The sequence below is a fragment of the Panthera tigris genome, chromosome C2, assembly GCF_018350195.1.
Source record: "Panthera tigris isolate Pti1 chromosome C2, P.tigris_Pti1_mat1.1, whole genome shotgun sequence".
Lineage (NCBI taxonomy): Eukaryota > Metazoa > Chordata > Mammalia > Carnivora > Felidae > Panthera > Panthera tigris.
Window position 1 is genome coordinate 132532994 of NC_056668.1, and position 25811 is coordinate 132558804.

The 25811-nt window shown below is 43.7% G+C and overlaps 1 protein-coding gene across 3 annotated transcripts in view; it reads right to left on the minus strand.

The window, feature by feature from the left end:
• Positions 1-25811, minus strand: part of RFTN1 (raftlin, lipid raft linker 1) — a 208212-nt gene that overhangs the window by 167834 nt on the left and 14567 nt on the right. For 2 of the 3 annotated variants that reach the window (XM_042956971.1, XM_007087353.3), the window contains exon 2: positions 20486-20638. In XM_042956971.1, the coding sequence (XP_042812905.1) occupies positions 20486-20630 (145 nt within the window). In that variant the 5' untranslated portion in view covers positions 20631-20638. Of the gene's footprint in view, positions 1-7742; positions 8202-20485; positions 20639-25811 lie in introns of those variants that run through there. The other variant, XM_042956970.1, reaches the window with a different exon arrangement.

Genomic DNA, 25811 nt, shown 5'->3' on the forward strand with positions numbered 1-25811 from the left:
AGCACACCCCCAGAAAGACAGCCAGTCCCATGGTGATGAGTGATACTGGGAACAATGGACTGGACATCTTTGGGCATCTGATGGCCTCTTTAAAGCACTCAAGGAGACGTGGCCAAAAAAACAGGCTTCTATCCAATGCAATTTTTAAACCACTGATTCACCATGAAATGCACAGTTGAAGTTGAAAGAGCCTAAGACACCACTATGTTTGGAAAAATCTTTACATGATTTGAAAAAAAAAAAAAAAAAAAAAAGCACCAATTATTGGCCCAACATTCCCTGTGGAACCAGATGGGGAGACAACGTCCTGACAAGTTGGGAGTTCACTCTCTCAGGACAAGGAATGTAAGCAAAATCAGTTCTATTTCATTGTAACAACCAAGGGGTGGAAGAAGGAATGGCTCCTCTTCCTAATAGACTTTTTTGCTTCCTGGCCATACAACTCTTGGTGCTGCTGGTGTGAAGGTCTTGGTTCTCAAGGAAGGAATACCTCTACCAGACAATTTAGCAATGGTTTCAATGAACTGGCAGGTGACTCTGCCCCTTGGCCATTTTGGATTATGAATGCCACAGAACCAAAATGTACTGGCTGGGGCAAGTGATCCTGATTTCCAAAGGGAAACTAGATTATTGCCAAAAAATGGAACCCAAGGCAGTCTCTGGAGTGCCTCTTGTTACTTCATGTCCAAGAATAAATATTGGAAAACTAAGGCAACAGGGATTCAAGGCCACTAAGGATTTAGATTCCTAGATTATTCTACCAGGTGATAAACCCCAGTCAGGTGAAGTGTTGGCTGAGGGCAGAGGCCAAGTCCTAACAGTCAAGGCATCCATGTCTGAGCAACACCGAAGCCTCTTCTAGCTGCTCCAGTCCCATCTGAGCACTCTGTATCTTACAGACTCAAGTAGAAAATTCACTCATGTCACCCAGAGGAGGACACTGTGTCTCTCCTTCTTGGGGAAAGAGCAAGAGCACTGTACGAAGAGCAGTTACGTCTTGTTAGGCAGAAACGAAGTCGTTGTGTTGTCCTGTCGAGTTAAAAATGCGCAGAAAAGACATCTGGATGCCGAGAATCTGAAGGGGTAGACTGTGCTGGTCATTCGGTCACTGTCACTCAGGTCCATCCACCCTTCTAGACCCTGATGTGTTGAGAGCCAGCACTCTGAAAATGGCATTCCTTCTTGCCTTTTAGGTTCCTATTAGGTTCTACCAGTGGGGGCTCCAGATGGAGATTAGCTGGCAGGAGAGGGGAGAAGGGGCCTCCTTCTCTTTGTGGCACTTCCTCCTGGTGGCAGCAGCTGGTTCCAGCCTCCAGCATCTTTCATTACTCCCAGAAGCAGCTTCATGTAGTTCAGTGGTAGATGCAGAGGATAGAGAGTTAATGAGATAGAAACAGCTTCTATCCTCAAGGTGTTTAAAATTCAGCAAGGGAAAAGGCACAGAACAAATAAGAAATTGTGACCACTGCTGTAAGGATATACATTTCTATAAGAGCATATTACAGAAAAATGATACCCATGGAATGACTGCATTGTGGGACTTCTGGCTATTGGCACAAATATATAAGGGTAACGGCACCAATCCACATTCAGGGGATCAACTCAGATTGTGTCATCTACCTGAAGTGAATATACTTTAAAAGAAGGCTGGTGTGCATATCCAAGAATTTTTTTTTTCACGTCCAAGAATTTTTAAATTATTTTGCATTATGGAATTTTTACACTCATCATTCATTCACTCACTCAGTCATTTAACAAGCACCCTGAGCATCAAGGCTCTGAGGGCTTAGCAATACACAAGGGAAGTCAGGTCCTCCTGGAGCTCACACTATGGTGTAAGGGATACTATAAAAAATTATGGTGGAAATTATGGTATACCATAAAAAATTACCATTATGGTTGGGGGATACCATAAAAAATATCAAAACACTAAAACAGATTCAGATGATGGCACGTTCCATGAAGAACGTAAAGCAGGGAGTGAAGGATAAAAGTGAATGGGGCAAGAGAAGTGGCTATTTTAGCCAGAGTCCTAAGAAAAGACCTCTCTGAGAAGGTGGAATTTAAGCAGAGACAAGATGAGAAGAAGGGATAAGCCGGGAGAAGATGTGGGAGCAGAGACTTCCAGTAAGAGACTTCATACTGCCATCGGAGAGAAACCCTCTGGTCACGAGATATCAGAGATACTTGAGCAATGCCATTGTGGAAGGAGATGCTCCATCTTGAGGAAGAAAACTGTCCACTCATTTCCAGCAAATCCTATAAGTCAGACATAACTTAGTAGTTGAGTTCACATCCCCACTCTGGTATGTGGTTATTTTTCTTTACTTTCAATTTACATTGCAAGCTGGAGAGAAATGAATTACATCCCCCTGGGTTTCTCTGTTCCATACAATTAAGAAAAGCTATTTCTTAGTCGCAAGGCGGATGACGACACCAAGATTTCCCATTTTCTCTCCGCAGGGAGGCTATCATCACTCAATATTAATTGATCCTACTTTTCATCCATAAAGCAGGGGTTGAAACAAATTTTTGGTCACAAAAACAGCAACTATTACACTATTAAGGTAAATTATTAATGGGTCTCTATTAAAGCACACTGGTGTTCACATGGCATCAGCTGCCTCAACTTTTATGGTGTTTCTTTAATGGGGAAAAAATGAGTAAATTATTATATTCCTTCCCGATTCTGGATAAATCGCTGGTGTCTATCTTATTTAAGGTTGCCAGGGATTTTCCACCATTTCATCACAACTAGGAACACACAGAAAGGGTGTAATATATCTTGGGTTCCCAGCAGGAGAGTATGTCAATCGAATGCAATTTTATTTTCCTGCTAGAGAGCAGATAAAATGAAAACAGCAAGAAGACACAAGAAACTCTCAAAAATTGAGGACAGCTAGTATCATTTATATGTATTTTTTTATTTATTCAGACAAAAAATTTGATACTAATTTTTAGAATATGTATCTGAATTAGAGGGATCTAGTGGAAGGAAGGAAGGAAGGAAGGAAGGAAGGAAGATGGAAGGAAGGAAGGAAGGAAGGAAGGAAGGAAGGAAGGAAGGAAGGAGAGGGAGGGAGAGAGAAAAGAAAAAGGAAGAAAGGAAGAGAAAGAGAGAAAAGAAAGAAGGAGAAAAAAAATCTGGTTGCATCTACAAGTAACCAGCCCACAGTGAACTGGGGACATTTGGGAGGAGTCAAACATTATTACTACTGATGGGGGTGACCAGATACTAGAATCCTGTAAAGAACAATTTGCAAATTTAAGAGAGGGCTTTGGATGCCCATCTCTTCCAGCTCCTTCTATGTCATTTACTTATCTAAGTGCTAGGGATTTGTGGAAGGGTATCCACAGGGCATTTACATTTCATCAATATGTTTAAATGCCATAAATCTTGACTTTCACAATTCGAAGGTAGGCTTGGCAATTTACATCCAAGCTAATGAATAACTGTGGTCAAAGCAGAAGGCTTTTCTTAAACATATAATTTAGTTTTGAGAATAGATATTCTCTGCTTAACAGGGCCTATGGCATGAAATGGGAGAGATGCTACAGACATGGCTCATGGTATCAAAGAAAGGGCAAGGATAGAAAAATGAACACTAATCATTTGCTTCCACACTAACAGACCCGTGCACCTATCCCTCAGGTGCTGTGTGCTGGCTGCCCCTTCCTCTGGAAAAATGGCCTCAGCTAAATGGCAGCCACCTGATCTGGGAGTCTAAGAGGTACAAGATCACAAAAGCCACCAATATGGCCCCTTCTTTCTGCTCACTGGGGCAGAAACTGTGGATTCTGTCAATTAATACCCATTTCCACCTCTTTCAAGCTAGTCTTCCTGGAATATAGGGTCTGAAATCCAAAACTATTACATTTCCTGTTTACAGATGAGGAAACTGAGGCACAGAGAGGTTAAGTGACTTTCCCAAAGTCACATAGCTTAGTAAGTGGCAGAAGTGGAATTTGAAGTCTGTGCTCTATCAACAATAGCCAAAGTATGGAAAGAGCCCAAATGTCTGTCCATCAACTGATGAACGGATAAAGAAGATGTGATGTGTACACACACACACACACACACACACACACACACACACAATGGAATATTACTCAGCGATGAAAAAGAATGAAATCTTGCCATTTGCAACAATGTGGATGGAACTAGAGTGCATTATACTAAATGAAATAATAGAGAAAGACAAATATCATATAATTTTACTCCTATGTGGAATTTAAGATACAAACAGATGGGGGTGCCTGGGTGGCTCAGTTGGTTAAGTGTCCAACTTTGGTTCAGGTCATGATCTCACAGCTCGTACGTTTGGGACCCATGTCAGGCTCTGTGCTGACAACTCAGAGCCTGGAGCCTGCTTTGGATTCTGTCTGTCTGTCTGTCTGTCTCTCTCTCTCTCTCTCTCTTTCTCTCTGCCTCTCCCCCACTCATACTCTGCCCCCCTCTCTCCTTCTTTCAAAAATAAGTAAACATTAAAAGAAGTTTTTTTAAAAAAAGATACAAAACAGATGAACATAGGGGAAGCAAAAATAATATAAAAACAGAGAGGGAGACAAGCCATAAAAGACTCTTAAATACAGAGAACAAACTGAGGGTTACTGGAGGGGCATTGGGTGTGGAGATGGGCTAAATGGGCAATGGGCATTAAGGAGGGCACTTGTTGGGATGAGCACTAGGTGTTATATGTAAGTGATGAATCACTAAATTCTATTCTTAAAAGCGTTACTATACTATATGTTAACTTGGACTTAAAGTTAAAAAAAGAAAGAAAGAAAGAAAGGAAGAAAGAAAGAAAGAAAGAAAGAAAGGAAGGAAGGAAGGAAGGAAGGAAGAAAGAAAGAAAGAAAGAAAGAAAGAAAGAAAGAAAGAAAGAAAGAAAGAAAGAAAGAGTCTGTGCTCTCCACCACTCTACAATGCTACCTATCCTAGCAGAACAAAGCTTTTCACATGAACTGCCTATATTAGTTATGTAATAATAGATTACCCCTAAATTTAGCGGCTTGAAACACAAACATTTATTACCTCACAGTTTCTGTGAGTCAGGAATCCAGGTGAAGTTTTGCTGGGTGTCTCTGGCTCAAGGCTTATCATGAGGTGGCTTCAGGGCATCATCCAGGGCTGAAGGGATCTCAAGGTTCCACTAAGGGAGAACCTACTTCCAAGCTCATGCATTTGTGCGTCTGTAGGGCTCAAGTCCTCCGGGGCTGCTGGACAAGGGCCCAGTTTCTCACTGGCTATTAGCAGCTGGCCTCTCTAAGTACTTAGCCATGTGGGTCTCTCCACTGGGCTAACTAACAAAATGGCAGCTGGCTTCAATCAGAGGAAGTGAGGAAGAGAGCAAGACAGAGTCCACTGTCTTTTTGGAACCCGATCTCGGAAGTGACATCCCATTACTTTTATGGTATCATATTCACTAGAAATAAGTCATTAGGTCCTTCCACACTCAAGGGAAGGGGATTACACAAAGGCTTAAACATCAGGAGGGTTGTTGGAGGCCATCTTGGAGGGTGTGCACCATGCTGTTTAATATCATGCAACTAGTAAGCATAAAATTTGAGTTTAAAGTTTTTGTTTTTGTTTTTACCTCCGTTAACCTTGCTCTCAACTCCTATTACTCCCAGTTTGAACAACAAAACCTTGGTTCCTTCACCTGTCTGGGGCACTAGCCCCATCGCTTGCCTTAAGCCACATCTGAATTCTCACTTTATAGCAAAGACAGTAAAGGCTATTAGGAGAAAAGACAGTTGTTGTTTTTTTTTCTTAGATTTTAGTTATTTTGGTCTAATCCATTTATGTAAAGTCCACAGTAAGTACTGCCAAGTAGAAATAAGAATTAATTTACAGTTTCCAGATTCATAAGAAACACTGGTAAGAAAAGGAGCAGATGGGCCATCAATTTGGGGGATAAGACAAGGCAATCCTCAAAACCCTCAGTGCCCTTCCCCCTGTCCCTAGTCCTGGTCCTGGAATTAACTCAGCCCAGGCTATTGGAAGAACCAGCAGTAACTTTTTTTTCATAAGCTTATCTCAGCCTGGCCAAGCAGACCATTGCTTACAAAGAAAGGCATGACAGACTAAAACCCAGGGCATCCTGGATGCATCTACTAAGTCCCCAGAAGCTCGGATGTGGGCATGAGCAGCCCAGGCAAGTCCCTCACTTCCAGGAAGCCGGTTTGGTTGAGGCACTAACCCAGGGGTTTTCCCACACTGCAGCTGGTGGGCCCAGGGATCAGACCTGGTCTGAGATTTCCAGGGCCTTCCTGTGCCCACCACACAGTAGACAAATCTCCAGCCATGCAGCACCCACCAAGTCAAAGATAGATCATGGTAAGTCAAAGCAGATGCTTTTCCAAGATAAAACACAGACTTTATAAAGGCTGTGCCTGCATTGAACTGGTTTCCAGAGAAACCAGACCCTGGGGTAGGACATTAATAATGTAGAACTGGATGGAATGTTTTAGACATTGGTTCCTACACTGAGGGACCCCGCCCTGACAAAGAGCAAGTAATCAATAAATATCCAATGAATTAACTTTACTCAATAAGCTTATCAGAAAAGACTGATTTCTCCATTAAGGAAAGTCCACCCCACTAAGTATGCCAGCTCCCGTAAGAATATGTTACCAGTCTTGGATCAAAAACAACATTCACTCCAAATTGTGCCATACTGTGTTCATGCTTACTACACAATTCTGAATTTACACCTGGGATACCCAACTGAAATAATCCCCTTCCTCTCTGGAGAAGAAGACTATCAAACTAATGTATCCTCCTCCTAATAAATCCTATGTATGTACCTGAAAAGTATGTTTATGCAATAAAATGGGAAAACATCTCAGCTGCTGGTAAGTGTAGCAGGTACCCATCACCTATGTAATCTTTATTTATCAAAAGATCTGGCCTGTAAATAAAGAACAGCTTGAAATATGTCTAAAACACAGAACTGAGCAAATGACTTTCTAGACATGATGACAGTGACATCCAACTTGAAGCCAGAATCCTCTACCTTTTCACACCAGAGTTGTTTTCAAAAATATTTCATAGACAACATTCAACAAGCCTCCTTTCTTTGAAGCATCAGTGAAGTCTGGTCAAAGTGCTGGAGAAAGCTTCTTTATAAAAAGCCTTTGAAGCAATATTGCTAGTAACATTAGTAGAACACATAGAACATTAACTTGTTTTCTGTTTCATTTTAACCAAATTTGATAAAAATTATTCCCACTACTACAGTGCTGCTTTTATGAATTCTGCAGAAAAATAATTTGGTTTTGCTCTGACAGATAACAGTCATCACCAAGAAATTTCATTTCACTGAAGGCAGACTTAAGTCGCTGAAATTTACTGCTTGCATGCAGACACACACATACAAACCTGAGCTTTTCCTCACACAACACTGAGTGTTGTTTCTTGGTCTGGCTTCAGACTAGCTGGGAAAAGAGCAGGAAGGACTTTTACATTAAGAAAGGAATGCAAAGAATGCCTTCCTTCCTCTTAAATCTAATCTTATTACCTCCATTAGTGAATATTTAACAATAACATTAATACTAATAGACTTGCTTGCATTATCAAAAGCAGCAATAATACAGAAGACGCACATGGTAGCTTTGCTCAGAAAAGCTTAAAGCCATGTCATGCATATTATCTCATTTATCTTTAAAAATCCCCACAAACTCTGTAAAAGCATATTTATCTGCAGTAAGACATGTTTTATGGGAACCGATTTCCTTACCACTCTGCGTCTTCAGTATAAAAACAGGGTCTGTTTTTAGCACACCTCCCAACCAGAACCTCAACTCATAACTCATGCTGCTGACTTCCTTTCATGAGTCTTAAAAACAAAACAAAAAAAAAGCAACCGACTCAGAGCAATTACAGAAACTGAAACAAAAATGAAACACAGGTAGGAAATTAAATAAATTCACAGCACCCAACAATTGCTGTTGCCCAAACTGAAATTAAATAAATATACACACACGCTCTCCACGAACACTCTGCTACACAATTTATTAATGAACAGTGAAAGGAAACAGAAGCCGAAAGTGGGTCAGGAGAAACTGTTTAATCTAATAGTCTGGAAATTATACTGGAAGGAACAGATGGTTTCACAGAAGTCGATGCTACCTAGAGCAGCAAGGAGCGATTTTCTAGGAAAGAAAAATGTTTCCCTACCCTATTGCACATACTATTTTCAGCAAAGGAGGAGTCTATATTCAGCACAGGATAACCTCTGAGCTTGGCATAGTGACAAAACTGGGACTAAGTGGCAGCCATCCACACGTACCCGAGTTCAGACTTGGCCTTCCAAATCTGAGCTAGAGGTCAAACAGCCCTATTTTAAAACCAGCAGCGAAAGGAAGCCAACACTATACTCTAGTGGGTTATTAACCACATTCGTGATTTTGACAAAGAAGAAAGTGGTTCTCAATAGGCGATGGACAGTGTGATCTTCACACGGCTTCCAAGCCCCAGACTTTGAAAGTCCTGGAAAGCAGCAAGATCACAGGTCACATGGAGTCAGAAGACTGAAGTTCAAGCTGTCCCCTGCACAACAACCCTGTGAATGAGCCTCTACATCTATATATACCACAAGACTGAAAAATCACCTATAGAGTTGTAAGGATTACTTGAGTTCAAGCATATGAACCTGCACGTTACCCCACACAGCATAACAATCAGTTGCCATTTTCATCCCCACTACATCATTCACCAAAACATTCAGTTCTTCCTAGAACAGGGCTCAATTGAAGGGAGGGCTGTCACAATGGGGTCTTTCAATGACAGGCCACAGTCTACCAAGCCTCAAACTGTACCAGAGAAACCTATGGTACAGCCAACGCTACTTATGAGCAAAGGATTTGAAGAAGGCAAGCCTGAGTTCTGATTCTAGCCTTATCACATATTTGCTGCGTGACCACAGGCATCTTGGGAAACCTCTCTGAGCTCTGTTTACTCGTCTGCAAAATCAAGATCCTGTGAGGATTAATTTGCACTGAGCATGGTACATGGCTGATTACCTATTAGTACTGTTGTTATTGTTACAATAATGGTAACATCATCAGTCAGGTCCATTGCTCCTGTCACAATCTCATCATCTGCAGGGATCCTCAGAGAGTCAAGAGATGGCACAGGAGTAGAACAGTCTTTCTGATATTAAGATTAAGGGCTGCAGCAGGAGGACCCTCCCTCAGGGATGAGCGTAAGGTTTAGGGAATGCAAAAAGCCATTACCCCCAACTCAGACCAGGGGACTTCCTGCCTTATGCTGTAACATCAAGGGCTGCTTTGGGCCTGCCTCCTATCCCCACCCCCCGCCTCCTTCATGGCTTCTGACATTTTGCTTCAAGGTTGGTTGGTCTATTTGTTTTACCCAGAAAAAAACAAAAACAAAAAACCAAAAAACCTGACATCAGTGACTTTATGTTCAATTCAGCTGAAGAGCTGCAAATATTATAGATGAATCTGTTATGTTCTAAAGCTGCAGGTATCATATTTAGAGAGAGGTAATAAATACCTCATTAAGGATGGAAAAACAAACACTTCAGAGCACTTGAGGCTCCATCTAAAGGAACCCCATGATGAAACTCACTTTAAACCAAGAATCCTCCTGTAATGCAAATAACCACCCCATCCCCCAGTTCTTTTCCTTACTTTCCATACTTTATCATGTTGGGCTTCCCTGTAAAGGGGGACCCACACCTGTAGGCCCCTGCAGCCAAGTGTCACGCCTGGCCAACTCCCTGATCTATCACAGACTCAAGCTCATCCATTCACACTTGTTCTAGGTTTTCAACTTGAGCTCATTTGTATGGGGCCTGGTCAGGCTGGGAAGGGCAAAGCAAAGGAACAGAAAAGGGGCGCAGGGAACAGAGGTGGTGGAGACTTAATTAAGGCAAAGGCTTCCAGAAAAGAGCCAAGGAAGAGGCTGGGACACATGACTGGTGGGGCACAACCACAGCCTACAGATCTTCTAAGGTGGCATAGTTAGAGCTAAATGTGATGAGCCATGCAACTGAAAATAAAGGTCAATCGAGATGTTGGGGTTGTAACTGGGCCCCCAATACACCTGGCCAGAGCATTACACCTGTGGCCAGAGCCACAGTTCTGACTGTCCCGAGAGCCTGGCTATGATCTCCTGCCCTCAAAGAGTGGGCCAAGGCCTCTGAGCCAAGGAGGGGCTGTCTGCAGACCCCAGGCCACTGGCTACAAACCCACTAGGCAGCAAGAAACTGGCCCCTAAACCCATCTCTCACTTCTCTTCCTTTCACCTGCACCCAGCAACTGCCTTGTAAACCCTCATAACCCATCAATGCAGCTTCCCATCCTCAAATCCATCCTTCCCTCCTGTGTCCTCCTCTGTACCCCTCCACAGTGGTTGGTCAACCCCAAGGGCTGGGCTTTCAGGGAAAAGAGCCTGGAGGAGGGGAAGCTTTCTCTGGACCTTGCAGGAGAGAGGACCCAGCCTTGGAGTATGGTGGAGAGCCAGCAGCGCTCCACATGGCCAACGGTACATGCAGGGGCAGAGGGGCAGGAATGTGTGGTTCCATCTCAGGAACACCGAGTAGGTTCATGGAACGACTGTCAGGAGATGAAGGTAAGATAAAAGGAAGCCAGTCTGAGAAGCGTTGGCTTTTCTGATGGATAACCATTTAAGGTTTTAGGGTGCCCTGGGGAGGTGGGGTGTCCACTGGGGACAGCTAGTTTTCAGTTACAATTGAAACGTGGAGAACTCAGGTAAGACGGATGTTTCTGGCTGCTGGGGGGGTGGGATTCACTGCCCATGGCCTAACCCAGTGGTTTTCAATGTGGTCCCTGTAGCAGCAACACCCAAGAAGAAGCATCGCCTGGGAACTTGCTAGAAATGCAAAATCTTGGGCCCCACCCCAGAACTTCAGAATGACAAATTCCAGGGGTAGGGGTGCAGCAATCTACATCCTGTGATTCTCGCGTTGCTAAAGTTTGAGGACAACTGTTTATTCCAGGGCCTCCCAGTCTACACCATGTCACACAATCGCTCAGCACTCTGGGGAAAGAAACCAGTCATCAGGGAACTGGAGGCAACCTGCAGAAGAATCCATCAGTCCAAAGGCTGAAGGGAAACAAAATCTCAGCACACGTGACCCACCTGAGGGTAACCAGTGGGAGTACCCACACTTACACCAACGATCTAGCACTTTATACCCGCTCACTCATTCTCAGCCATAGCTGCATACTGGCCTCACCTGTAGTTGCAAAACATACTGACGTCTGGGTCCCTTCCCCAAGACTGACTGAAGTGGTCTGGGGTGTAGGGTGGGCATGGGAATTTTTTAAGCAAAGTTTGAGAAGCAATGTATCCACTGGTACTAATTTTTGTTTTAGGAGTACGGCCTCTCCTTCCAAATATATTACAAGCTACTTGGAAATAAATTATGAGTAAGTGACAATAGATAGTTAGGTATGTAAGGATTTATTGACTTTATTTTCTGCTCTAAAAAAAATACCTTTTTCTTTCTGCCATCTCCACTCAGATAAAAGACAATCAGCTGGAAACTTGTTACAAATGCAGGTTCTCCAGCCTTGCCCCAGACCTAAAGAATCAGAAACTCTGGGGCCGGGGCCTGGGCTTCTTCTAAGGAGCCCTCCTGGTGATTCTGATTCACCCTCAAGTTGGAGAACTACTATTTTAAGAAAAGGATACGTTCTAAAAGCTTTCTCTGGAGGTTAACATTATTTTGATTGATATCTTAGACCCTGCTTATCACCTCCCTTCATGATCCATGAAATCGGACAGGCTAACAGTGCTGGGACATATAACCAGCTATTAGGCACCCAATAGCCCCCAAACACTTTGATCTGTAATTTTTAGGCCTCAATATAAATTATAATCCATCTTTTTTTAGATTAGCTTTTTTTCTTGGTTGTAGAGACAGATTAAAAGGACAACTTAAATAGACAATGATTATCAGCTGCTTCTGCAGTTGCAGTGAGGGCTAAGGTGACCCAGACCGGAAGTTAAATAAAAACTGGACCCTGAAATGATTCAATGCACAATCTGCATGTTTTGAATAATGAATGTCATCCTGTGTTATTATCATGACCACCCAAAATTTAGATACAGAGCTTAAGGCTAAAATGCTGGCAGCCAAAATCCTAGTCAGCACAACGTCAAAGAAAAATCCCAAAGGTCAGTTCTTAAAGACCTGTCAGACAGGAAAACCACAAAGATGGGAATTTTTTAAATGTGGCAATGTGAACTAATCTTAGAAATTGTAATGCATGTCATGGGACATGCTTTATTAGCAAGAATTTAAGAGGAGAAATAAGATGAATTGAAGAAGATATGCAATGGAGCAGGAGATATTTTTCAACTTTTTCAGGTTGAAGCACTTCAATTTCGCTTTAACCCAGCCAGTGTGCAGGAGATTCAGGAACTAAGAGAGCCCAAAGTGATGGCTCCGCTGTGCCGTAAGATGGCGGGATATGCTACAAACACCCAACACCTTGCTGGCCTAGAGCAAGTAGCTTTTACAACCCCTTGAAACTCAAGATCTCAATTTACTCCTCTATACCACAAAGTTAACCACCTACCTCCTGAGATTGTTGTTAGCTTTTAAAATGGACTAAGACGACATGAGATACCGAATACGTAGTGGCTCCCATTATCACATATAAAAAATGAAGCTACTAACTCTTACCTCCCATGCATTGTTGTTGGAAATGTTGAATGGTGCAACTATTTTGGAAAACAGTTGGCAGTTCCATATAAAGGTAAACATACATTTACCAAATAATCCAGCAATTCCACTCCTCCTTATTTACCCAGCTGAGATGAAAACGTATGTCCACACAAGACTTGTTCACAAATGTTCATAGCAGCTTTTTTGATAACGGCTCCAAATTGGAAACAGCCCTAATGTTCAACAGAAGAATGATGAAACCAATTGTGGCACAACCAGACAATGGAGTATCATTCACAAACAAAAGGGAATGAGCTCTTGATACATACAACGGCACCGATGAATCACAAAAGCAGCACGCTGAGTTAAAGAAGTCAGACACAAAAGACGATCCCACCCCTACATTATTCTATAAGAAGCAAAACTAATGGTGACAGAATGCAGATCATCGGTAATCTGGAGCACGGGCTTGGGGGGGCGGGGCATGAGAGGATTTTCTGGGGTGATGGGAAAATTCTGTATTTTGAGTGTGGTGGCAGTTCCATGGGTGCTTACATTTATCAAAACTCATCAAACCACACGCTTAATATGGGTGTATTTCATTGCTCATAAGTTATACCTTTAATAGAGCTATTTAAACAAATACACAGACACCATTCAGCAGGCCAGACAGGTTGGCGCTGAACTCTTTCATGTGCAGTTGAAAAATCCTATGTGAAGAGAGTTAAAACACTGGGTTCTGGTCCCACTTACTACTTACTACCTGTCAAGACCATTTCCTCAACTGAAAAAAGAGAGGGAGAGAGAGAGAGAAAACCTAGATTCCCAGGGCTACTTGGATGATAGAGTGAATGTGTTATTTGAAAATACTTTAAAGCAGAATCTGAGTATCCAGCTGGGCACGCACCCAGCATGCCATCCACTCTGCCAGTCCCTCACTCCTCCTCACCTGCCATTCAGTCCCTGGGACCACCTCCTAATCTCTCTCGACCCCACCCACTCCTCTTGTCCCCACTGCCACTCCCTCAACAGAGGCCACTTTCGCCCCTTGCCTGATGACTGCAATGGCTTCCAAATGGTTTCTCCTTCCCCAGTTTTACTCCTTCCATTCTCCTTCATTGTAAACCCAGACCAGGCTTTCCAGAATGTGAATTTGACATGTCACCCACCCTTTTCCCACCTTAAAAACCTTTCAGCACTCTTGAGAAACCTTAGACTCCTCAGTCCAAGACCCAAGATCTTTACTCATTTGGCTTCTACTTACTTTTCCCAAAGGTCACACTCCAACCAAATGGAACTGCCTACAGCTTACCATTTATGCAATGTTGTCGTCAGGTTCTGACCCTCCCATAGGTTGTCCCCTTTGTCTGAAAAGATCATCTCCTTCCACCCTCAATCTTCTGTCTGGATAACTCTAAATCTACCTGTGGATCTCAAGTCTTCCTCAACACACACACCCTTTCAACATGACTAGGGGCTACCATGTCCCCTCTATCATCATCATGCTAGCATCAAGTCCTACAATTGCCTGGCTCTTCGTCTGTAAGAGATTTTGAACCGATCTAGACTAGCGGACTAGACTGATGCTATGGACTGAATGTGTCCCCCTTCAAAAGTCAGATGTTGACTTTTCAGTCAACATTCTGTGTGTGTCAACCAGTGTGACTATTTGGAGTAAGGAATTAAGGTTAAATGAGGTCATAAGAGTGGGGATCTAATCCGATAGGATTAATGTCCTTATAAAAAGAGACATAACAGAGCTTACTCACTGTCCCTCTCTCAGTCACGTGAGGACACAGCAAGAAAGCAGTCCTCTGCAAGCCAGGAAGAAGGCTCTTACCGGGACCCAACCATGCCAGCCCTCTGATCTCAGACTTTCAGTCTCCATAACTGTGAGAAAATAAATGTCTGTGGTTTAAGTTGCCCGGTCTGGAGTATTTTGTTACGGCAGCTGAGCTAACTAACCAACTCGGAAAACCTCCTGTCTGGTTCACCCATATGTCCTCAGGACGCAAATCTGGCCCCAGGTCAACATTCAGTAAGTATCTATGGAATCAATGAATTATCATCTTATGGTCCCTAGCAGACCCACGGGCAAACTTTCATAATGAAAATGGCACATTAGTTTGAATTAGAGATACAGATTCAGACGTGGAACCAAGTTATCCTCCCTTGAAAACAGACTAGAGCAGCATGGCCCCCACAGAACTCACCATGATGATGGATGTGTTTTGTACCTTTACTGTCCACATGTGACTGGTGAGCACTTGAAATTGTGGCTAGTGTGACAGAGGAGTAGAAGTTTTAATTTTACTTAATTTTAATTACTACATTTAAATAGCCACCTGGCTGGTGGCTCCTGTACAAGATGGTTGAAGCAAGAATAAAGCCCTGGACACTAGCCTCATTAGGCAGGTGCCAACCTCCCTGGCACCGAACATGTAGAAAACACAACTGATTCTCATGGAGCTGACATAGGTAGCTTTCAAGTGGTATTAGAGTGGCCTGGCACAGAGAAGCTAGCAAAACATATGTACAAAAGGGATAATGAGGCACCATTTTGCAGAAATTGTGGCACTTTATGGGCCTCTATCTGTGATGAAACTCTCCAAAGGGCAGGTTCATCCCTTGGTGACCAGAGTTAATTGAAAATTTAAGACCCAATCAAGTCACTCAGAATTGAGATTTTTGGCAGCTTATGTGCTTCGCTTTGAGGATCCTGCTGCTTTTCACCTCTGTCAGCCCAACAAGTGGGGTTTCATGTTCCAATATCATCTACAGTAGCACTGAGCTCTGAGCAGGGGACAAACAAAACAGCGTTCACTCTGATTCTGACTTTCGTAAAAGTGCACGACTCCTTCCTGCTTAAGCCACCAGGTGGAAGTGGGCCCACACCCTCCCTCCAACCTGCAATTTGTTAGAGTCAGATGAGCATCTTCTCAATGATAAATAAGCCTATCAAGCGCTACTTAAAAATCTTCGATGGCCAAAACAATATGGGAGAGGAATAGCCTTACACCCTCCTTCCCGATAACACCAGTTTTCTAACAAGAATGTTCTATTTGGTGTTAATGCCTACTTGTCTAGCACCTTGCAGTATTCGAGGCATAAGAGCTCTGAGGCCCAAGAGATCTGAGTTCAAATTGCACCCCAATCACTTCCTAGCACTGCATCTTTTTTTTCTTTAAATTTTTTCTAACGTTTATTTATTTTTGAGACAGAGAGAGACAGAGCATGAATGTGGGAGGGTCAGAGAGAGAGAGGGAGACACAGAATCTGAAACAGGCTCCAGGCTCTGCACTGTCAGCGCAGAGCCCGGCGCGGGGCTTGAACTCACGGACATGAGATCATGACCTGGGCCAAAGTCGGACGCTTAACTGACTGAGCCACCCAGGCGCCCCTAGCACTGTATCTTTAGAAAAGTTACTTAACCTCTTGAGTGTTGGTTACCCATCTGCAGAAAAGGGATGTGTGTACCCATACACCTCGCTGTGTTTCTGGGAGAATAAAATGACATAAGATGCCACGCAAAGATGAATGCTAATTGGTAATAGCCCAAATGGTAACAGCCCAAACCAGAAGCGACCCAAAGGTCCATCAACACATGATGGAAAAACAAACTGAGACACACCCAGATGATAGAATACTACTCAGCCATAAACTAAGAATGAACTACTACACGTAAAACAACATAAATGACTCTCAAAATAAGCAAGCTGAGTGGAAAAGGCCAGACCAAAAAGGGTACATACCACATGGCTCCATTAGTAGAAAATAAAATCAGTGACAGAAAGCATACCGTTGGTCGTCTGGGGACAGAGGGCTGGAAAAAACGAGGGGTTACAAAGGAGCAGGAAGAAACCTTGTGGGAGATGGAAATGTCTTGCCTCTTGAAGAGGTAATGGTTTCATGGGTCTGAACACTTTAAATACATGCAGTGTGACGTGCTTAAATTACATTTCAATAAAGCTGAAAAAGTTGGGAAGATGTCCCATCACAGGACTTGGCACATAGTAGGCTCTCAGCAAATGCTGGCTCCATTCTGGAGCAGTAACAAAGGATCCCATTAGAACTTCTGGAAAAGAACTTGAGGGGCTGCCAGGGAAACGAGTCAGCATACGTAACATGTACTCTGGTTTACTAGAACCCAGTTATGTAGGACACGCTATTCTCAGCTAAAAAGTGTGAACAAGAAAGACGAAGAGAAAGATAAGCAAGGCTTGATCTCTGCCCTCAAGGAAACACAAATACGTTTAATATATGATGTAATAAAAGTGTCATAAGGATGCTACTGACGAACGGCAGGCGTGCAGAGAGGAGTAATTGTGATGGACGCATGTCGGGAGGAACAGTTTCAGGTGGGTGGGACTTTGGCAAGGGCTGAGGGGCGGGGCAGGCTCTGTGAGGCTGGAGGAGCGGAAGCTGGGGTGGGAGGGGGCGGGGCCAGGCCCGGTGTCCACCAAGTAGGGGAGGGTCCACAAAGGGCAAGGATGAGCTGAGGAAGGTCCTGGGCGCCGGGCGGAATCTCCGCTGCATTTTTCCAAGGGAACCCGCCAAAGGGCTCAGCATAATCAGATTTGTGTTTTACACAAATAGGTCCTATCTAGAGGGCAATCTGGCAATTTATCAAGAGTCCTGACATTCATATCTTTCAACTCAGTAATTCCTGAGGAAATAATCAAAAATGCACACAAAGATTTATGTATAGCACTGCTTATGCCAGCATTATTTATAATAGCCCAAAGCCCGAAATAACTTAAATGTCCAATAAAAGAAGACTGTTAAATAAATTATGGTATGCTGAGTGATTAAATCATATATAGCCTTTAAATCATATTCTGAGAACATATGGAATGACAGGGCACTGCCTCACTATCCACTGTTAAGCTGAAAAAAAAGCAGGACACAAAAATATACATTAAGTATTCATTCAACAAATATTTATTGATTATCTACTATGTGCCAGGCACTGTTCTCTAAGTATTGAGGGTACCACAGAGGCTAAAACAGACACAATCCTGAACTCATTAGAGGAATTCTATCTTCTAACGAAAGAAGGCAGACCACAAGGAAACAAATAACAATAAACAAAATACATAGCAATTAAAAATTTTTTTAATGTTTATTTATTTTTGAAAGAGAGAGAGAGACAAAGCATGAGTAGGGGAGGGGCAGAGAGAGAGAAAGACAGAGGATCTAAAGCAGGCTCCAGGCTGTCAGCACAGAGCCCGACACGGGGCTTGAACTCACGAACTGTGAGATCATGACCTGAGCCGAAATCAGACACTTAACCGGCTGAGCCACCCAGGCGCCCCAATATGTAGCACTTTAGATGGTAAGAAGTGTTATGGAGAAAATCAAGAGGGCAAAGGGATGGGGAGTCGGGGATTAGGTAGAAATATTATATAGGTGGTCAGGGAAGGTTTTACAGAGAAGGAGGTTAAGGGTTTGTGCCAAGGGTATATCTGGGAGGATTTCCAGGCAGAGGAAACAGGTAGTGCAAAGGCCCTAAAGAGTCCTGGAGAGTTCAAGAAAGAGCAAGACCAAAATGGCATAACATGCAGGACAAACATCTGGAGAATGAGGGTGGAAAGTAGATGGTACCACTCAGGGTGAGGGGGAGCCATGGCAGGGCTTTGAGCAGAAGAGTGGCATGATCTGCAGGGGACATGGGTGGACGTAGGGAGATCAGTTGGGACTTGTCCAGTGTTTTCGTAACTTTTTAATAATGGAGTTATGTTCATTTCATAATCACAAAACGAAAGGTCATTCAGTCAAAGAAAGCACAATGAAGCAAGCAGTGTGGGTGCTCTGAGCAGAGTACAAGGTAGCAGAGAAACTAATCAGGAGGTTAGGGGGATAACTTAGATGATAAGTCATGGAGCAGTAGGTACACAGAGGAGGGCACATGTCTGTGGAAGTTTCTGTGAGCAAAAATTACTCTTCTTAATAATAAAAGAAATACAACCATGATGCAAAATATATATATATACGTGTATATATATATATATATATGTATACGTATATATACGTGTATATATATATATATGTATACGTGTATACACGTGTATATATATATATATGTATACGTGTATACACGTGTATATACGTGTGTGTATATATATATATGTATACGTGTATGTATATATATGTATACGTGTATACACGTGTATATACGTGTGTATATATATATATATATATATGTCTATAAAAGAGAAAAAGAATTACCCCATATTCTCAGCTTCCTAACAATTTTTAACATGTTGGTGTATTTCCTTGCAATCTCTTGTCCTATACATGCTTTGGTTTTCTCCTTAATCGTTCGACAATGCCTAAACCATTGTAGGCGCTCAAATATTCACTGAACAAATAATAGATGACCAAATACTCCAAACACTTTTGTGTTCAGATTTGCTCGTGTTAAATTAGCTATATTACAAGCATTTTCAGAAATAGCTTTAATAGGCTTGGGTGATGCAATGGAAATGGTGGGCAAGGAGAAAGTATGGTCACAGATGCCTAAGGTGTCAAATATGACTGTTTAAGAGGATGGTGGTGACATTATTCATCAAGGGCACCAGCAGGAAGCCAATCTGATGAGGAAGATGCTGGGTTCAGTTTGGGGGACCTAAGGGACCCACAGAACGTCCCTGCAGAGAGGCCCAGCTGCCCATCTCTCTCGGGGCTCAAGAAGCAGCGGGAGCCTCGGTGCAGAGGTGGTCTCAGCAGGAACAGAGGTGGAGGCAACACCAGCTGCCCTACTAGGTGCTGAGAATTGTGCTAAGAGCTTCTCGCATCTTCCCTCTTCCAGTCTACACAGTTGCCCTGAGGGGCGGGTATTCACGTGCTCATGAGACAGAAGAGCACACTGCAGGCCAACTCCACAGCAGAGCCAGACATGAGCCCCCAAATATGAGGGCTTTCCCCACTAATTCTCTTTTCTGTTAACAGAAGCCTAAAATGTACCCAGCAGCCCAGGGAGAAAGCGGCAAGATGCCTTAGTTAGTGCCTGTGTTTGGTCACAACTTCTAGGGACTGCCCTCCACACCAAAAGAATGATCTCTCCTCTTCCGAAAACATATCTTACGTATTTTCTTGCTTACAATTATAGCCTGTTGAGGGTTTTGTTTTGTTTTGTTTTTCATGTGTATGAGTCTTCTCTCCCACTGGGTAAGAAGCTGCAGGAAATCAGGACACGCTGCCCAACTGCCCCACAGCTCCAGCCCGACACTGTGCACGGTCGGGGCTCAGCAACTCCTCTGGATGAAAACGCTACCTCTTGCCCGTCACCCCAGAGCCACCGGGACACTGTTAGTGAGGTGACCTGGACACCCTGCAGCTTGGATGAGGCAAAGCCAAGCCCAGATGGACAAGCACTCTTGAAAGATGCCAGACAGCAGGCAGGTAACTTTGGAGGGACAGACACAATAGGAGATGAGGCAAAATTTCCCTTCTCCACATGGCTCCCTACGAAACAGTCTGCAAACTAGCTGGCCCAGGGGCCAAACGTGGCCCACCAGCATGTGTGTGCTTTTTGTCTTGCACGTGGTTTTAACGTGTTACAATTTAATTTAGTTGCTATCTTTTCAAAAGTGAAAAGCTGCACATACAAATCTGGACTTCTAAAGGCAGTATGTTTTCAAAGGCCCACTTTTACAAGTTGCCCACAGCCCCTCACCCCGCTCACCTCCCAGGCGTGTCCTGTCAGGCCCCACCAGCCCTGCCCTGGGTGTGGGGTGGGGGGGGACACACACCTCGGGTGCAGGGCTGAGCTGAGCTCACCCACCTCCAGGGGGGGCAAGGCTGCCTGTACTCACCCGCACTCAGGGTAGTGAACTCCAGGAAGCGGTATTCGTAGGACACATCTATCTTGGTTTCCACCTGAGGCCTCTTTAAAGTTGAATAGATATTTCCAGGCCGTTTGTCATCACGTTTCTCTAACTTGTTCAATCCGCAACCCATTTCAGCAGCTGCAGCAGAAGCCAAAAAAAGGACAAGGGGGGGGGGGTGTGATTTTTTTTTTTTTTCTGAGATTTTGTTTTCAAGCACCATAGTGTAAAAGACCCCGTACTTCCCTGAAGACTACATAAAGGACCTCAGCCTTTAGGACGCCTAGAGTATAATTCAGTGGATGACCTGAACACCTGAGGAACTGTGCTCAGTACCCAGGCTGGCTTCTCTTTCTGTGAGGACACCATTACCAGGCATCCTGCACTTTTGTGATGACACCAAAAGCCTACTTGTCTTCTATCTTTTTCCCCTATCTGAGTTAAATAATACCTCAGAGCGCCTCAGTTCCACTATAATCTATACACAGGATTAAAAAATGAGATCTTAAAAGCAATGTGGTACATTATGGTGTCGGCCCATCTGAAAAGAAAAGACAAAACAAGAGACGTGTCGCTTTCGCTGTGGTTGCTAAGAGAGAATAAGAAGCTGTTGGTACAATTGCTAAACTCCGAAGTCCTTTCTGCCCTCACCAGCAATTATTTAGACAGGAATTTATATTCATAAAACATCTCTTAAAGTAGACGGTGGTATTTTTATCCGCTTCATCTAAAAGTCCCCCTTCCATTCTTTTTTAGACCAAACCACATGAAATAACAGGACGCTTCCACTCTCTTAGAGAGTCGTTTTAGACCAAAATGAAGACTGGCTGAACACTAATAGCAGGCCAAGAGACACTGGAAGCAGAAATGCACGTGTGTTAGAGTGAAGATCTGTGGCTATCGTTGGAAGGGAAAATGGAGAAATGCTAGAATAATGTGCATATTAGGGTGGGCTGAGCTCCCAGCCTTTCGAGGGCTTAAAAACAATGAAGTTCTCTGTTTATTTAGGCAGAATGACATTCACGAAATGACTTTTTATCCACTGCCCAGACTTCACAGAAGATATTTTCCTTTTGTGCGCTGAGCATGACCAATAATTCTTCCCCCTTCTCTGGCGTAGTGGAGCTGCCATTAGAACATATTTCACAAAAATATTAACTGGCCAAGAATATCACAAACAGAAACGTGGTGACTGCTTCCTTTTAGAGATAAGAATGTCCTTTAGCTTAATCCATTCACAAGGTACCCAGCTTCCTAAGGCAAACTGGCAAGCTCCAGAAAAACACAATGAACCTCAAAAAAGCAGTAAGTGTGTGGGGGAAGGGAAGAGTGGGAGAGGGTGGTGTCGTGACAACCAGGCTATACTTTTTAGTAATTAAAAAAAGTCTGGAAGGATGGATGAGAACAGGAAGGCTTACTTACGCCTTAATAAGGGAACATTAGTGTCCAAAGGGCCAGAGCAGACATGATTTATGTGCAATCTGCGTGAACTGATTACTTGTAAAATACTCTGTAGTTCTGCAGATATAATAGCTGATATGTACAGAGGCTGCATATTTAACTACTAAAAAGCAAGCCAAGGGGCATCTGCTGAGGCAAAGCAGAAGAGAAGTGGACAGGAAGGCTCCCGTGTACTGGGGAACAGGTAAACCTGGCAAGATGAGCACTGTTACCACCAGAACAGACATGGAAATAACCCAGAAACTCACCAAGTAAGTCACTCACACACCTACCTCCCTAGGAAAGAATGTGTGTTTGGGGCCGAAAGAAAGAAAGAAAGAAAGAAAGAAAGAAAGAAAGAAAGAGAAAACTCTTCCAAAAGAAAGAAAGAAAGAAAGAAAGAAAGAAAGAAAGAAAGAAAGAAAGAAAGAAAGAAAGAAAGAAAAAAGAAAGAAAGAAAGAAAACTCTTCCTCAAAAATCCTCCCATTCTTGTTATCCTAATAAGGTAAATTCTAGCATTAGAGATTCATTCCTTTGAAATTAGAATCACTCTCCCTCAGGATCTCCTTTGAAACCACAAATACCTCCATGGGAAGGGCAACAAATTAAGCTTGTGGTAGCCTAACACTTTAGTATGATTTAACATCTTCTAATAAAGGACAGGTTTCCTGACAATAGAGAAAAAAGAGGAGAGAATTACCAGGACGAGTAACAAGACTCAGAAAAAGTTAAGGAGGTGGGGGATGGCATGCCAAGAAGCATCAGAAAAATTCTCCCAATTTACAACTTAAAGGTTTCAGTCAGACTGTCTCAACTTGAGGTCTCTGCCCCAATTCACTCCAAAGGGCACAGTGCTTATCTCACAGGATATGACAAGGCTATGGGTAAATCATCTATGTGGTCTGACACAGAAAAGATAAACAGTACCAGCCAGCAGCAAAACTATAATATCGGTGAATCCTCAATGTCTCAAACTTTAGAGATTAATTTCTTTGGAATACGCATAATGCCATTTAAGCAACTGCTTTTATAGCATGACTCTCTTTGGGAAGGAAGACATATGAAGCAGTTGTAAGCCAATAAAACCTTAGTGTCAATTTGTTTTTCTTACTCTCTTGTGTTGAGGACCCTACCTTATTCACACCCAGCACACCTGTGCTCTGCCAACCCCCAACCCCTGTCAAAATGGTAAAGATTTTCACATCATTCTAAAACTCTCTATTACAGTGGGGCGCTTGGATGGCTCAGTAGGTTGAGCATCTAACTCTTGATTTCAGTTCAAGTCATGATCCCAGGGTCGTGAGAACAAGCCCCACATCGGGCTCTGTCCTGAGTGTGGAGCCTGCTTGGGATTCTCCCTCTCTCTCTCTCTCTCTTTCTCTCCCCCTCTCCCTCTGCTCCTCTCCCCTGCTTGAGTGCTCTCTCTAAAATAAAGTAAATAAATAAAATAAAAGTATCTATTACAGTCCCTACTATGGCTCAAACCAGAAAAATCTAGCTTACACAATGGAGGAAAAATAAGATAGAACAGCGCCTGATGGTACTGTTTACTATGTGAGGTTTCAAAGCTCGTATTAGAATCCCACAAGGGGCCTGGGGCAGGGATGGGTATGGGCCTTTAAGGGCAGGGAGACGTTGGAGGCAGAGGGAAGAGCGGAGGGAACAGCTCTGCCAGATGCAGGCATCTGGTGCTTGGTGTGGCTGCGCATTCCCTCCGACGTTCAGGGAGCATCTCAGTGGAAGCACATCGGCCTCAAGGGTAATAGGGCAGAAGGTAAATGGTAAGTGTAATGGTTTCGAAATACGGCCCCCAAATCCTTTGACACTCCTGCCATTGAAAGGTGGGGTCTATGTCACCTCCCTGAATCTGGGCTCCATAGATGCCTGATCAATACAATATGGCAGAACGGCACTGTGCCAGCTTCTGGACCCGGACCTTCAGAAACTAGGAGCACATACTTCTTGATTCTTGGGATGCTGACTCTTGGATCCCAGCCACCATGCCATGAGGGAGCCCAAGGAGCCCCACAGGGAGGCCCATTTGGAGAGGAACCGACAGCCAGCACCAACTTGCCAGCCATCTTGCTGGTGAGCCATCTTGGAAGTTGAGCCTCTGTCTCGGTCAAGACGCCGACACTGTGTGAGGCAGAGACAAGCTGTTTCCACCAAACTCTGCCCAAACTGCAGATCCCTAAGCAAAATACACCATTGTTTCTGTTTCAAGCCTCTAAGTCTGGGGATGATTCATCATGCAGTATATAACTCATTCATCAAGTTTGTTCAAAAAGACCATGGCCTGCTGCCTCCTCAGTAGACTACCAGTCGAGATGGCCTGCATTTAGAGGTTCTGCTTTAGCCACTCACCCTTGGAAGGGCATTTCGGTTGTTTCCAGGTGATTATGAATAAAATGGCTATAAACATTCATGCAGAGGTGTTTAAGAGGACCAAAGGTTTCATCTCTCTAGGGTAATACCTAGGAGTGAGATTTCTGGGCTGTGCGGTAAGTGCAGGGGTCCTGTTAATGAATGATGCTTCTCTTTCCACACTCAGGGTGGCCAGATGCTGACCCCAGGAGAGGCCTGGCAGAAGTGAGACCCTCTGAGAGACTGACAGATTAGCCCCTCTACCTCCTGCTCACTCTGCACCATCAGCTCACTGGGTGGAATCGTGAGAGCGGTGCTATTCCTGGCTCTTTCTCCTTTTGTTGTTGTCTATTTCTGTAAAGGACACATGCTAAAAATCACTTATGTGTGATGAGATTCCCCCGGTACTTTATCTGTGGTCCATTCAGCCCCCACAGCTCCACCCTTCCATATTCCTACGGTCACGTGAATCAAGTTAGTCATTTCATGTGTGAGTGGATCACTGACCAGCTTTGATTATATGACAGTCATACAGGAGTTTTTTTTTTTGTTTCCACCTTTGTCTTCCCAGGAGACATCCCTGCACCTATGAGTATGGGTCTCTCAAGCATCAAAGAAAGTACCAAGAAAAAACTTCCAAAAGCTCTTCAAAGGTAAAGCAAAGAGAAGTCTTTCCCCATTCCTGTGGTGAGACAGTGGGGAAAGAGCCAAAATAAACATACAGTTCTCAAGCAGAAATTGACTAAAAGTAATTAAGAACTGGCTGCTGATTATGGAGGAAAGTAAGGTAATCACTGGGAGGTTGAGATCCTAGGCTGCAAGGAGAGGACATTAGACCAGAAAGCAGAGATCCCTCAAATGGTGACACTCTGGAAAACCAACGCTTTCCGGATCAAACCCAGCACGAGGTGTGCCTTTGACACATGGGAGGCCAGCTTCATGCAGAAACTGTCAGCTCCATGACGGAGGGAACTTTTCCAAATTCATGAGTATGTGCATGCATTCATTCATCACGCGTTTATTAAGGTCTGCTTTGAATCTGGCCCTCAATTAGGAAATATAAAAATGGGAAGACCAGGCCCTGCTCTCAAGGAGATCAGAGGTAAAATGAGTAGAAAGACAATGAACAGAGCACATGGTGCAGCAGGCTGGCTGTTCTGGAAGTCTGGGCAGAGTGCGGGACATTCACCGAAAATCTCTGTGACATAAAACAGAGAGTACAGGGGCGCCTGGGTGGCTCAGTCAGTTAAGCGTCCGACTTCGGCTCAGGTCATGATCTCACGGCCCGTGAGTTTGAGCCCCACATCGGGCTCTGTGCTGACAGCTCGGAGCCTGGAGCCTGTTTCGGATTCTGTGTCTCCCTCTCTCTCTGCCCCTCCCCTGTTCATGCTCTGTCTCTCTCTGTCTCAAAAATAAATAAACGTTAAAAAAAAAATTTTTTTAAACAGAGAGTACATCGCCACAGACTTGGTTCCAGAAAAAGCTGATCAGCAATGGGGCATGATACCC